Source organism: Xiphophorus maculatus, chromosome 8 (genome assembly GCF_002775205.1).
Source record: "Xiphophorus maculatus strain JP 163 A chromosome 8, X_maculatus-5.0-male, whole genome shotgun sequence".
Taxonomy (NCBI): domain Eukaryota; kingdom Metazoa; phylum Chordata; class Actinopteri; order Cyprinodontiformes; family Poeciliidae; genus Xiphophorus; species Xiphophorus maculatus.
In genome coordinates this window covers 24524285-24539842 of record NC_036450.1, presented here as the reverse complement: position 1 = coordinate 24539842, position 15558 = coordinate 24524285, and the positions used below count along the sequence as shown (strand labels likewise).

At 40.3% G+C, this 15558-nt stretch overlaps 1 protein-coding gene across 2 annotated transcripts in view; it reads right to left on the bottom strand.

The window, feature by feature from the left end:
• Positions 1 to 15558, bottom strand: part of LOC102235685 (rabphilin-3A-like) — a 32112-nt gene that overhangs the window by 8279 nt on the left and 8275 nt on the right. The window contains exons 2-8 of one of the 2 annotated variants that reach the window (XM_023337759.1): positions 7002 to 7133; positions 6726 to 6855; positions 5141 to 5224; positions 3806 to 3944; positions 833 to 1006; positions 540 to 716; positions 336 to 415 (exon numbers count right to left, since the gene is read on the bottom strand). In XM_023337759.1, coding sequence (XP_023193527.1) covers positions 336 to 415; positions 540 to 716; positions 833 to 1006; positions 3806 to 3944; positions 5141 to 5224; positions 6726 to 6855; positions 7002 to 7120 — 903 coding nt within the window. In that variant the 5' untranslated portion in view covers positions 7121 to 7133. The remainder of the gene's footprint in view (positions 1 to 335; positions 416 to 539; positions 717 to 832; positions 1007 to 3805; positions 3945 to 5140; positions 5225 to 6725; positions 6856 to 7001; positions 7134 to 15558) is intronic. The other variant, XM_014473686.2, reaches the window with a different exon arrangement.

Here is a 15558-nt window from a genome sequence, read left to right as displayed (position 1 = left end):
GCATAAGTTTAACTCACAGTTGTAACTTATCTTGAGAGTTTGTAAGCTGGTCAGCAGAGATTTAACTCAAATCTAAAAGTTGACTTACTTTAAGGCACCTTTTCAACTTTTGTTTCTAAGTTCAAGGACTTACAATTCACTACAGTGAAACAGATTTGTTTGATTTTCAGCTAAACTGTGGAGGATGTCCTATTAAAAATGGAAAAAGTACTGAAATGACTAATTTTGTACTTTTTACATCACAAAACGTTTGAGTGACGTCATCCTGTTCAGGTATATTTACTTTGTCTTGTGTCACCATTTTGTTTTTCCTGTACATGTGGCTTTGTGTTCACCTTAGCTTTAATGATGCAGCAGTGTAGAGCATGATTCTCCTGTTCATAAAGAAGGCTGAACTCTAGAGATCCCAGTGTGGCTGTAAGAATAACGACACAGATGTGCAATGTATACATTTGCAACTGAAAGTAGATTTTAAAAGCAAAAAAAATTGAAAAAAATTTGAACAAATGATCTGCATGCACGAGTTTCAACCGTCTTACTGGCATCGTCCGAGTCATAGTCATTGTCGTCGTTCTCTGCGTGATCTGGAGCGGGTTTCTGGGTCGTCATGTTGTTGGAAGGTGGATTCGCAGGTGGAGTGATCCTGGTTGCAGGTATGTAAGTGGGACCTGAGGAGACGACCGGTTGCTGCTTGCTCTCCAGATCCGCTGCTGGAACTACAGACACGGTAAGTCTGGGCCGTCTTAGAAAGTGCTAGCTTAAATGTTTGGACCCCCCTTTTCGTCCCCCTGCAGCGTTGGGCTTATTCTTAGAGGGAGGAGTGTGATTTTACCCGGGGTGGGTGCCGTCTGCTGCGTGTTTGCCTGAGGTGCTTTGGACTCCAACACATGTCTCTCCATCTTGGTTCCAGCTGCCTGAGTAGAATGAGTCTCATCACAGCTGTCAGTTGTTGTTCTTGCTGTCTGCTCCCATTGTTCTGACGCACTGAACTGCTTCTGCCGAGGCTCTGTGGAGACAATGGAAGATGATCAGAGCTGCCACAATCGTCGGCACCACGGCAGCTACATCAAAGCTGCTGCGTCGATAGATGGATCGGTAATGGCTGCTGGGAGTGGGAACGGTAACAATCACCAGTGCATTCTGGGTCCAGTATCGTGCACATACCTGTTCAGATAAACACGCTCATTAGTACCAGTAGCTACGTTCCAATTAACAACAGAGTTGCACAAATTGAAAATATAAAAATAAATTTGCTTCATGGAAACGCGGCAATTTGGAAAAAACTGTTTTTTTAGCTGCGCTAAAAAGCTCCTCCACTAGGACGAGGTAGTTACTTGGCCATATCAACAAAGACATATTTTGCAAAACTGCAACTTTTTCTTTGCATCATACTAGTCACGTGATCAACAGCCAGATGTTACTACTGGTAAAAACGACAAAGAAGACGACAGGAAGTGGCAGGAGGATGATGGATTGATTTCTGGCTCCAAACGTTGTGTCATTTGAACACGTTGAATCTGTAGCTTATGTAAAATTGTCGACTACAATTTCCCTAAAACGCTGCATATGTATAGCCACTCTCATGTAGGCGGGGCTTGTCGCTCCAACACCTGAATAAGACACCAAGGTCTCCTCTGATGGCTGATAGAGGATGAGCGCCACAGCTGAATTATGAACATATCTCATGTTCTCATCCGCAGCTGACAAGATTTTGAATGACTTATCATGTGGATAAGCTTATTCACATGTTATTTTAATTTAATCCCTTATTTAATGGAAACACCTCAATTATGAAATCGTGTTTTTTCAACATCAGCGGAATATCAACAAATATTTGAGTGCATTTGTATTGGAAATGCAGCCAGCAGTACAATGCCATGTAAAAGTATTCATACCCTCATATGTAGAACATTTTCTTCCCTGATCCTGTATTGGCATTACAGGCATAGCATGTAATATAACCGGCTGCCTATATGTAACAAAAATAATATCTAGAGATGGTATCCTATCTGCCTAATTGGCTTTATTAAATCACTGTTGCATCTGGCATCTGTGGTGGAAAATTACTACAAGTTAACATCTGCTGATCATGTTATATGAAATGCTTGTGAACTCTCACCAAAAGAACTATTTGGGTTACATGTACAAGGTTGGGAGTTGTTTTCTACAGCTGCATCAGAACCAGACTTTCTCGCCTCTTGTTTTTATTTCCTTATCCTTGGTATAAAACTCGTGTGTTGTCTCTGCCTAGCAGAGCTTTTCATCCAGACCTGCTTCATTATTGATTGTCCTACCAGCTCTCTGTATTGTGCACAATATAGGAATAAACCTGACTGAGTGATTTCACCTGACAGTGCTTGGTAAAATAGTTTTTTCCGCAACACATCAGAGTGGAGGGGTCGAATTAATGTCATTTGACCTTGTGACCTTCAACATTTTGGATTTTATTGTTTTGTTGAGTGTGTACGTCTTCTTAAAGCCCCATAAGAAGAAGTGCTGTTGTTGGGTTATGGGGTAGGCAGAAAGGAAGTCAATACAAAGACCTACTATGGGTAGAAATACTAACTTGTGTGTTTCAATTATTCTCTCTGTATTTTCATGCCCTGTATTTAAGATAAAACTGCTGCAAATGTGTTCATTGTCATAAGATGTGGAGTTGAACTGAGCTACTACAATGTGGAGAAGGGATTTTTCTCAAGCAACTGATTTTAGTCGTTTATAAGTTCATACAATGTATGAAATAGAAACATGCATGGTTCCACATTTTCTGTTTTTGCAAATTCAAGGAATGACATGAATTGGCTGAGGCAGATGCTGTGGTTATGTATTCATGCATTTATTCAGATATTACAGTATGACAGATTAAAACTTTTCTGAATCACTCACGAAAAGGCCAAATGCCTTCAAAAGGAAATATAATACAGCTAGTAGTATCAGCAGGCAGCAAATCATCTCAGCTGAGCTTATGCAGCACCACCTCCAACATATGAAGAGCTTACATCTCTTTTTTTTTTAAATTTCAATTAAATAATTGTTTTACCGTAATTAGTTTTCATGGCCACACCAGACAAACCCCCTGCTTTTGTTGCCTCTCAATTAATTACAGTGAGAAAATGAAACTGTGAAGGATTAAATGAGAATGTAAGTTAGCTGTTTTAAGCAGCAAGCAGGGGACGCTAACACATGGTGCTAACGTCCCATTGACATGCACTGAAGCCATAGAAAACTTGTTCAGGGCAAAATGTATAGATTTTTTTTTTCTGGTGTTCATGCTCTCCCCTTTTGTCATGGTGCCCTGGGCAACTGCCTAAATGGTCCACGTCAAAAACTGACGGTGAAATACTAAAACAGAGTTTATCATTTTGCGAAAGTGGGCCCAGGAAACTTAGCACGTCATTCACAAACACAGATAGGCTACAACCAAACCAATAATCAATTAAAATTAAGAATTTCATTTTATTTTGAATATTTAAAATGTCTTTGAGTTCTAGTGTTGTGTGTTCTTTACAAAATTGAAGTTTATTTGTCTTTTGAGAGGGAAAAATTGCACGATCATCCCTTTGTCAATATATTACTTGAAAATAGTCTCAAAACAACAAAATTATGGTTTATCGCAATAATTCCTGGGGCAATTTATCGTCCAGCACATTGTGTATTGTGACCTCACTACTAGAGATACGTATCCTTAACCCTTACAACACCTGAATATCGGACAATGAATATCGGACGCGACGTAAACAAACCTTTGTAGTTAGAATCATGTTTCTAAATCAAACTGTAGGTGACAAGAAAGTGGAATAGTTACCATCAGTCTGATGACTTGGTCTGTGACCCTGTGACTGGCCTTGACCGGTGTTGGACTGAGGTCTGGAGAGAGGCAGGGGGGAGGGCAGGCCCTGCTGATCCCTTCCTTTATAAAACCAGGCCCCTGAACGTTTCTGTACCTGCAACGTTACACAATAAAACTGTTAGCATGAGCCCAACGAGGACTGAAATAATTCACTGAACATAATAACACAGCAAAGAGCTGAGGTTAAAATTCCTTTAGCTTCCTTTAAATTCCGTTCAAAAGACTCCTCAGGACATGTTAAAGTTTGTTAGGACTAGATTATAAACGAGAAGAACAAAAAAAAGAATGAGCTGAATCCTGCAAGGCCAGATGTTTACCGTTTCATAAAAAGTTCTGCAAACTCTACCAAGTTTGTGCTTTCCTCATCAACTTGCTGTTGACTTCTTGCCCTCTGATGGAGGATCTAAGTACTACATGTACTAACTGAATATTTAATTTCTCAATTATTTGTAAAGTAGCTTTGAGATGCAACATGTTTTTAAGACTTAAACATTTGCTGCATCCTCTTTTATTGTTTTTTCTTTTCTTCTTTTAACAAATTTGGGGTTTTAGTTTTATTTTACAGGATAAATTTTGAAAAAAAAAAAACAAAAGAAAACTTTCACATCACAAAGCCTTGACATTTTAACAAAGGTGTGTTGACTTTTGAGATCCAGCGTACGCTATGATTGACAAGAATCCATAGCTAAGTATTCCCTATAAGCTGCTACCACCAACCTACAGATGTTACATTTGATTTATCTTCTTCTATAGTGTAATTTTAAAAGCATAGGTTAATAACTCATGCACAATAAAAAAAAATTAAATGTACATTACATAATGTAGTGATAAAAACCACAACAAAACATGTCACCAATGGCACCACAGGGTTTGATATTGATATAGTTAGTCTGAGTGATAAGAGAGAGCTTTAGGCTCTTAAAGACACAGTCACACACATTATCAAGAAGTTATTGTGTAACAATATTATAAGGACAGCATAAAGCAGGACATGTTAATTTTCCCCTCATCTGAATGCTATTATCCTCAATCATTTTCTAAATTAAATAGGGCTAAATATATAATTACTTCCTCCCTATTTTTGATAGCTACAGTCTATTAATGGAAGCCAATTTTCCAGGTCAGTGGGCAGTGAAATACTATTGTGTGCTAAAGCATGGGTGTAAAAGCGAGAAAACGGTTCGTTTCACAGGATAAGCTGAGCGTCTGCTGGCAGAGCGGTGACATAACGCCGTGAATCAGGCCTGAGGTCCAAAACCTCCTGGCTTCTCCTCCGTCCCTGCAGCTCACCTCTTGCTGCTCGTTGCAGATCCGGCAGAGCCACAGCGGACAAGTCCTGCTGTTAATCCAAATCCCGCATTTGCTGCACATGTGCTGCAGGAAGACATGTGCACACACACACACACACACACACACACACACACACACACGAACACCCCCAACATAGGGAGAGGGAGAGAGAGGATTTAGCGCAACATGACAGGTGCACAAAGCACATACATTTTCACAGTTCGTATGGCATTAACCCCCTACTTGAGTAGAGAGAGCAACATGAGGCAGAGTGTCACACAGAGGGCCCGGGAATACACCATGCGCATCAGAACAAGTTAGCACACGGACCGCTGGCTGCTCAGAACCTTTACAGAACCACACAGAACTGTAGAAAGTGTTGTAGAAAGTAGAAGGGGAGGAATGACTGTTGAGTTAAGAAAAATAAACTTTGGACATTTGTTTAAGTAGGAAAGTTGGGAGCCAGTGGATTAGCTGCTGCTCAGGGCCCTCACACCACCAGGGGGCCCCCAAGAGCACTGAGCTAGCATGACAAAAAAACCCATTTTTTATTTAATAACTTTGAATAATCCAAATTAAATGCTATTACACATGGAAAAATAATTTCCATGTGTATCATTCGTATAGCTGGTACACATATAATAGGGTGATCTCTTCCTGTATTTGTTTGCTGCCACTGTAAGGAAAATGTAAGATATTAATCTTGTTAACTTGTTTTCTTAAAATTCAGTGTTTGTTTCCTAATGTTGCTATCAAATACTTAAAATGACGCGGCACACTTAAATACCTCTCTACATTTTAAAATCCAAATATTTCTGTTAGTTTGCTTCTCCTTTTAGGTTAAAATCAACAGCCATAACACCAGTACATTAGGTATGTTGCACACTTAGAGGACCTCGGAATGATGAATTATCTGGTGTTGACCTGTTGGTATTGGGGGCCCCAAATGAAAATCCACTTAGGGGCTCCAAAAAGTCTTGGATCTGCACATGTTTGCTTCCACGGCAAACATGTGGAACAGGGTCAGATAAGATCAAATTGAACTTTCTGGCCTACCTGCAACATGCTGCAGAAAACTAACATGCCGCATCACCCTGAACACAGCATTTCTTGCACGAAACATAGGTCATGTTCAAAAAACTAACATTGCCACCACATTGTTTAAAAAAAAATAATACCGTACACACAGGGTTGGTTTCAGAAAGGTTTTCATCTACAGGAACTTTCACAAATCTGCCACTGAGCGTTGTGTTTTAAGCAGGCCAAATCCACAGGGGTCAGAGTAGCGCAAAAGTAAAACCTATGTCAGCCAATCAGAATCCTTCAAAACAACCACAACAAAACAAGATCCTACAACTTACTAGAAAGCTGTATGTCACACGTTTTCAACCTTTTAGTGTAAATATGTTGAAATTTGTGGTTTTAATGAGTCAAAAACTGGAAAATTTAAACTACCAAACTGCATTTAAAAAAAACAAACTCTTGTTAATCCAGCATTTCAAACAGAAATCCATCCTCTAGGAGAATCTGCCTTTGTGTATAGAAGACTCTCCGATGTATTTGTCGCTAGAACAAGCAACTGTACCTTTTTGCACTGCGAACAGAGTACAGCTGTGACCCCCTGCGCTCCGAAGGACGTCCCACACAGCAGGCAGCGAGACTGTCCATCGCCACACGCCGTCTTCTTGATGCTGTCCAGCCGACTGGACAGACGCCTAAGAGAACATCCGATAACGTATCAGCACAGTGACACAAGCACGCCTCTGGGTTTTTTTTTTTTTTACACCAAAACGTTAACGGACAACAGCGAGGCTTTCTGGACAGAATCCAGAACAACAGAGGCAGCATTTCTCCGTCTCACTCGATGCGCTGCTGCTCCATGGCCTCCATCATGGCGGCGCGGGCCAGAACGCCGTTGATGATCTCCTTCTCCTCATCTGTAAGGTCGCCTCCCAGGGCGCCCCCAGACACGTTCATCATCCACCCGGTCCTGCTGACATGAAACACACACACACACACACCAAAATAGAAATACAAAATTGTTAGCGGCACGTAGCTCAAACATTTTTTTAAAAATAAGCTAAATGTGCTGAAATTGTATCAGTACAAAGAGTTAGATGTTAAAATCTGAGGACAGGAGCACAGCTGGAAGCATGTTGGAGTTTCACTAATGCTGAGCTTCAGTGGAAAACGTCACACAAATTTATCACACAGAGATTAAAAAGTTGTGGGGAAGACAAAGAATCAGAAAGAAGGAAAATATTGTCTTGATTCAGACTCGTGTTTTATCACAAAGTGTCCGTATCGTTACTGACCGTAACATTTCCTTTAATAACTTCAAATTTGTGTTTGTTGGGAGTTCTTTGGTCGTCAAGCTAATCTGCGGGTCCACACGTACAGTACCTCCAAAAAGTGTTGAAATGTAAGGTTCTGCTGCTAGAAGACCATGACAAAGCCTTTCAAAAAATGTTTCCATGTTTAATCTGCGTCTGATTTAAGAGAAAAACAAATCTGTTGAGAAGTGAAAACATGTGAAAGACTATAAAAGACAAAAAATTGGAAAAAAAAATCTAGTAGTGAGCATATGAGCATGATTGTTAGCACTAGGACCCTCCTCTTGGCTCTGATTGGTTGTTTTGGACTAGGAGCGGTGTATTTTTGCAGACAGCAGTGGTAGCTCAGGGGGGAGGTGGAGGACCTTGATTTTTTTTCACATTTTATTTGTCTCATACTGTCACAACATAGTGACAGGGTTTTTATTTTTTGTGGAAGATACATACCGCAGCTTTAATCCAAAATAAAAGGATTTGCAGTAATCTATGGAAGAAGGAGAAGGAAACACTGCTTCTAGTACGTAACAAAGTTGGACAGATCATATTTTTGTAATGTTCCTTAGCTGAATCTTTTCAGACGGAACAGCAGACATAATCTGTGAGTCATAGGTTAAGGATGAGGGTAAGCCGGCTACACAGCTCCAGGGTCGACTACTTCCTGTTTTGTTTTACCTCATTTTACTTTTTTTTCTTTTGTAAATTATGCCTATCGTCCTCAGACCTGTTGATGATTTTTATTGACTGTTGGAATCAGATATGGGAACCTGAACCATACAGTCGATACAGTGGGAGAATGGTGGAGTTCTAGGTGCGAGCCAGAGTAAATGTCTGAGTGAATTGTGTTTCTCTCTCCATCTTGAAGTGTTTATCTTTCAGTGTGATGGTCGGATGAGCTGACTAATGCTGCTGATGTTGATAATCGGCTGGAAGATGCCCGGCATAATTGACTTTGAGGTTTAAGCTCTCTGACAGAGCAGAACTCACTTCTCCCGCCAGCTTAAATCATTTAACCCCCTCGGTTTTTGAACTGAGACCATAAAGCTGTTTTGTTTTTCCCCCACCAATGGATCAGTTAGCTGTAATTTTGCGGCTTCCAGTGGCATTAGGAAGCTTTCAAGCAGAGTTTGGCTGGGCCGTTCTGGGTTGCACATGCCAGTTAGATTTCTGTTAGACTTCATATCCACTGGAAAACAGGACGAGCAGAAACACACAAAACACAACAGACATGGACTCAACATCACTAATGAACCATGTTCTAAAGTTATTAAAATAAAGCTTAGAGTGTACAAAAAAAACACAAGAAACTAAAAACTAAGTGTGCTAAAATATTATGCCATCTATCAAATCAATGCAGTTTTAATCTGTTTACTGCCAAATTATATCAATCAGTCCCTCCAGTTTCTTGAGAATTGTTGTGGAAATTCACACAAAATCAATAAATCTCCACACGTTTTTGCGCCAATGCAAAATTATTCCAGATTTTTCTCAAAAGTTGTCAAAAACCTTCTTACTTGTACTGACCAGCTGCCTCTGCCTTTACTGATTACAGTCCATGATCCATACAGCGAGTAATAAAAAGTCGTATTTACCATCATAAATAAGCGCAAATATTTCAAAATTAGTACCACAAACACTTTGATTTATATTGCAAAAAAAAAAAAAAAAAAAAATCCTGGAGGGACTGAAAAGATGTTCAATAACATTGTTTAATTTTAAGAATTCATTGATATTGTGGATATTGTGAACAGGTTTTATCAAAACATTCTGGCATAACCGGCCCTTTAAGAGTCTTCATGATCTCGATTTGGCCCAAAACGAAAATGAGTTTGACACCGCTGCCGTAGAGCGTTGAAAAGCACAACATAAGTCATGACTTCATCTCATAATCTTAAATCAGCGTTGCTCATACCTCCCAGGACTGGTTTCATTCTCCGATTCACTCAGTTTGTTCAACTCAAGTCCTTTTGTTCCCATCTTCCCCTCCGTTACAACCGGTCTGCTCCAGAGCTCTGTCCTGGGACCCTCATTCTTTATCACTTACCTTCTTCCCTTTATTTAACATTTAACATTCTTTCATACTCCTATGTGGACGACACCCAGCTCCTTCTCCCCATCCCGTTTCCTAACCTCCTGTTCATCAGAAATACAATCTTGATTCACCTCTAATGCCCTTGAACTGAACACACACATATGTGTCTACAAAGAGGCCCACTCTGATCATCCCTATCAAAATTTTCCGCTCACTGCTCAGTGTTCACATCCACAACAACCTTTTAAAGACATTTGATTGAAATTTAATTTTTTTTCTGGGGACAAAGTACCTTTGGATTTTAAGTAAACGTTTGTTGGTCTGCCAGTGAACTTTTTTAAAACCCAGTGCCGCCAGAACAACACTCTCTTACTTTTCCTCAGCAAAGTCTGGCAGTGCTGCATCCATGACAAAGTCTTATGTTGCATTAGAAAACACATACACTTTCACAAATATGGAACGCTGTTACAAATGCATGTAAAATGTGGTTCTTTTCATAGAAAAAGAACAATGATAAAAACAAGGATGGTGAGAGCCGCTACTTTTACTCATCTCAGCTCTGTCACATCTCCAGCTATTAGCGCTGCTGGCCATTAAAATCCTAAAAATCTGCAGCTGGTGACCGAGCGCTGCTGTGTGTTTGAGCTGGAAAAACAGCACGTTAATTAGGGCTGGCTGTGGAAAGTGACCCTGCTGAAGCTAACGACGTCTGGTCAGCAGCAGCAGCAGCAGCGTGCCTGGAGACATTCTCACCACTCATTATCTCCTCATAATGTTAGGAAGAAAGCAACTTCTCACCTCTGGCCCAAGCAAGGCCAGATTCTCAGGGCGCAGAGAACCTTATTGTTGACATTTAAGGGGACGTGTAGAGGGAAGCTGCCGGAGTTCAGGGCCTGCATGATGTTATCCGTTTTTGCGAAAGACTCCCGGGATTAGCTGCTTGGCCCCGTGTCCACCGAATGTCACACAGGAGACGGAGCCGCGGCTGCTGAGTAAGAGGAGCGCTGGCTTAACGGCTCAGCGCCCTTCAGCTCTCGCCTCCTCTTCCTCAGCTCCCTGGAAATGTACCCATCCCCAAAGCGTGGAAATGTCAAGGGTCGCCGCCGTGGACAGCGTGGCAACCTGACAGGCGGCCGTCGCATCTGTTTGCGTGTGAGTGTGTGCCTTGAGGTGTTCGGGGTGAGGAGACGCAGTAATGGGCATACTCTGATGAAAGATGGGAGAAACTCTTTAAGCACACACACACACACACACGCACACACACACACACACACACACTGTCATTATGAGTCAAGTCTCTGCAGTTACCAGCCTGGAACATTTATAATGACAAATTAATAGATCATGAAGGCATCCTCCACTGTAGCAAGGGGAGAATTAGCATTTTCTTTTTTCTTTTTTTTTTAACATCAGCACAGATAGATGTCATATTAAGTGGCTCCACTCTGAGTTACATCATTTGGACTGATACACACAAATACCACACACAGACGCACACACACACACAATATAACTGTGGGCACTATGAACACATACTTTTCACCGTAGTTCATGCTGAAAGGATGACTTTCAGACAAGCGTCATTTCATCGATCTGTGGTTTTCCTTGACCATAGAATTGCACAAATTGAAATTACAAATAATTTAATTGTTTAGTGCAAAAATGCCAATTTCAGAAACAAAGTTTTTGCACTAGGACGAGTTGATATTTTGGTCATATCAAAATAGATGTATTTAGCAAAACTGCAATGGAAACGCTTTTTTTTGCATCACAGGAGTCACATAATCAGCAGCCGGACCTTACTACTGGCAGAAACGATGAAGGAGATGACAGGAAGTGGTAGGAGGAGGATGTTTGTGTCTGTTTTTATCAGACGATGTGGAGCTGGCTCCACCAGAGCTCTCACAGCGTCACACAATTTAAAATAAAATTACATGTCACGTTGAGAGGTTGATTCCATGGCTCTTATGTAAAATAACGACTACAATTTCCCAAAAAGGCAACAGTAGCCACTTCCAAGTAGGTGGGGCTTGTCGCTCCAACCCCTGAATAAGCCGCCGATGTCTCCTCTGATTGGTTGATAGATGATGAGCGCCATGGCTGAGTTATGAATATATCTCATTTAACTGTTTACAACTGTCAATACCAAGATTTGTAATGATTGTTCACATGTTGCATCAGAAATTGTTACTGGAAACAGTAAAATTTGAAATAATTGAATACATTTTGGGGTGTTTTCTGGCTTTTTGTCCCGAAGAAGAGTCAATGTGTTAGATGGAAGATGGCAACACGTTTACTGAATAAGTTCTGACGTAGCAAACATTTCCCTGTTTATTACTGCCGTGCATAACGTCAACATCTGACATAATTACTCTGTGCGTAGCCTGTTGATTCGCTCCAAGCCAGAAGATGGAAACACACCTAATTAGCATTTCCTTTTCTTGCACAATTTGACGTTTGCATGACAGTTAGATTGTAAAATAGCTATTGTTTGAATTAACTTAAGCTCCACCTTGGGGTCACACACTAACCTTTGATCCAACATAAATTAAAATCAATGTTTTAAAGAAAAGCTTCCCAAAGAGATGATATGAAATAATATGGGTGGAGTTTAATGAGACTGGTGTTCCACCACACACACATTACGCCCTGGCAAGTTTACACACTCACTCGTTAGTGTCCTGATGTGGTTTAATTTGCTTGTTTAGTAATTCATCTGAATGGATCTTATTTCAGGGTGAAACGATAACAAACAGGATCGACCAAAAGTACGGCCTTCTGAGGGCTGCGTAACGATTCCACAAATCGAAATCGGCACAACGTTGGACCCCATGTTGTTCTTTTCACTGACAAATTGAAATCTCCACATAATGTTAAGCAGTTAATGTTAAGATCATGTTAAGCACACATCCAAATATTGATCATGTACCAACCTCCTCTTTGTGCTTAATTTCAGAGTAAAGAGAATCATAAATATAGTGTTGCTATAGTAATCATATGCAGCGTTTACTGAACCTTTTTGACCTCCAAATGACACAACAGGCACTGGTGAGAACATTTGAACCGCAAAGCTTACGTACAAACAAGATGTCTAAGGCTCCATTCATATTGCAAGTCTTGATGATCAATTCTGGGTTTTTTTTTGCTGAAACCTGATTGGTTGGTACATACTACTAATTAAATCGGCTGCAGTCAGACATCTGTGTGAACGGTATATAAACCCAAAGCGAACGTTGGAAGATAACGTAGGACATCAAGCAGCAGCGCACCGTTTACTGACATGATAACGGCTGCTGCTGTTTATGAATCACTTTCAAATTTGACGGTATTATCAGAAGATTAGAATAACAGAAAGAAAGTTAATAAAATGGAAACAACTAACGGCCTTTTTGTGGTGCACTGACTGCAGCCTCTGCAGAGAAGTGTGTTTGGGGGTGCAGTCAGAGCTAGCAGTGGTGGGATCTGTGAGCTTCACCGACACACGCTAGTTATAATTTTCAGGCATTGCTTACGTCCTGATTTACCGCATCTGGCTTCTTCTGTTGCAGAATTATGATGCAAAAGTCAAATTAAATGCGATGGAACCATTCAGACTGCTGTCGCTTTGCGAACAGTCGGATACATATTCGATTTAGTACCACATATGGAAGTGGAACAGATTGGAAATTTTTCAGGGGTGAAAAGATTTTAGTTGGGTCAATCAGTCTGCCATAAAAAAAAAAAGTCAGATATAGGTCACATATTGGAAGAAAAAAAAAGAGTATTTACCTGCTGTTTGATCATGGCCTAACTTTAATAAAATTTTAGATTTGTCTTGGTTTCTGGTGCATTTTTGGATAAAACAAGCTTGTTTGCAGTGAATTAGGAAGAGTATCCAGAACTTTTACACATTCAAGAGCAGCAAAGCTTCATAATAAGATTACTCAAGTAAGAGCAAGAAATTTGGCAAAGAAAAACTACTCCTAAAAAGTAAGTTGTTGGGTTTTTTTCCCCAAAAAGTTACTAAAGAAAACGTAACAAAGTAAAAGTAACTGAACTACCCACCTCTGCTTGACATTAGAGGATGCGTACTGTAAGCTATACACTAAACACAGTTGTCGATTATAAATGATACTCTACTGAATAATGAACTCCCCACTAATGGACAGAAACCACTTATAGTATTTTATGCGTCGCAGATCGTACACCGACTGTTTTCATCAATCAGAGACACACACACACACCTGAACACACTCATGTGGGCTGAATCTTTACCGACTGGAGCTCTGCTGTACACAGTACAGAACAAAACCTGCTCGTACATGACAGCATATCAATATCTGTCCTGTTTTTGCCCCATTACTCTCAGTTTATCTCACACACACACACACACAGCGGTCGCAGCGGCGCTGATGCTATTACTGCAGAGCTGACTGGCACGGACCCCAGAGTCAAACGCTGATATATTCCCGTGTGGTGATGTCATTTCCCAGTTCAGGATCATCAATTTCTCACAGCAGGTTAAATCTTTTCATTAAACCAAATACATTGACAATGTGAAGTAAAGTGAGAAGGAGGGATGGGCTGAGTTCTCTGACTCTAATAAAATACATTAACCACTTTGGCATCCCTCGTTTAAAAATCCTTTAAATAAATGTGTCTTTTATTGCAGTGAAAGTGTTTTGCTGATTATCTTAGAAAACAAAAGTCTACATTTAATTTCTGTACATCTAATCAATGGAGAAAAACACCCCATGCTAATTGTTAGAGAAATCAAACAATAATTTGTAAGCAGCAACTTCATGTATCTTGCGCATTGCTGAGTGGTCGAATCAAAAGCCAATTCAAGCATTTAGCATCCCCAGGTGAGTGAGAGAGCCCCTTTTAGATGTTGCTGAGTATTCATCACACTGACTTTAACCTTGAACTTATTTCTCTCCGTCAAGCAGATCAGTGACATCCAACCTGAGCAAAGAGAAGCTTGGGACAGACATCAGTCACCGTAAAGAGGAGCTGTGCGGCGGTACGGTGGCTAACACTGATGCCTCTCAGCTAGAAGGTCTGAAACTCCTTTTCAGGGTTTGTGTGTTCTTTTTATGAATGCACGGCTCAAAAGATTCATTGGAGGTCAAGTCAAAACTGGATTCAGGTGTGAATGTGTGCATCTCCGGGGCAACACTTTGATGGACTGGCTGAGTGAATGACAGATGAAAAAGCTCTGTGATGATAAGTGGCGTCAACTGAGGAGAAGCTTTCTTTTTTTCTTTTTTTTTTTACAACTGCAGCTGTGATTTGAAATCAAGTTTTCCAAACCAAAGCCAACCTTGTTGCTCTGACCAGATCTGAGCAGGTTTAGGCAGGTAGGTCAACACACCTGCCTTAATTGAAACATTTGGGGGGGTTTTCTCTTTATAAATGGGTCACGGTATCACATATTTATACCCAAGGAAAAGGGGTTTAATGGATTACAAGTAAACTTCTAATCCATGATAAAAATAAAAAATAATAATTAAAAGAAATGTCTCAGATAAAAAAATTTTAATGCCGAATTTGTTAATTCTCGGTGTGGGGTATATTCCCCACAAGAAATGTTAACGAGTGGATAAAAAAAATTTCAGCCCAAGATGGTCGGTCCATCAACACTAAGAAAAACCAAAACGTAAAAAATGACACCAACAATTTTTTCCCCCCTGTTCTGACAATGTTGCGCATTGTGAATTTTACATTGTGTATTTACTCAAAATACACATAACAGCACAGCCACACACCAGTTTCAGTGATGTAAAAGGGGTCTTCACATTTACAGTGGAGATTCTTAGATAGAAATTTGTTCTCCTGGCTGTAAATGAACAGCAAACAACACACAACTACTCACTGAAAACGTGTCAGAAAACAACTCGGTAGCTTCATCTCTGCATAAAACCATGCAGTAAACACAGCAAATACTTCTAACGTTAACCTTTTTTTTTTTTTTTGACTTATCTAATTCTTTTGCGTATCCTCGCCATCATTATCCACTCTAAGGTCAAACCAACATCATTTAAAGTGAAGTGTCCTTTCTGTCCTCGGTATCTCTG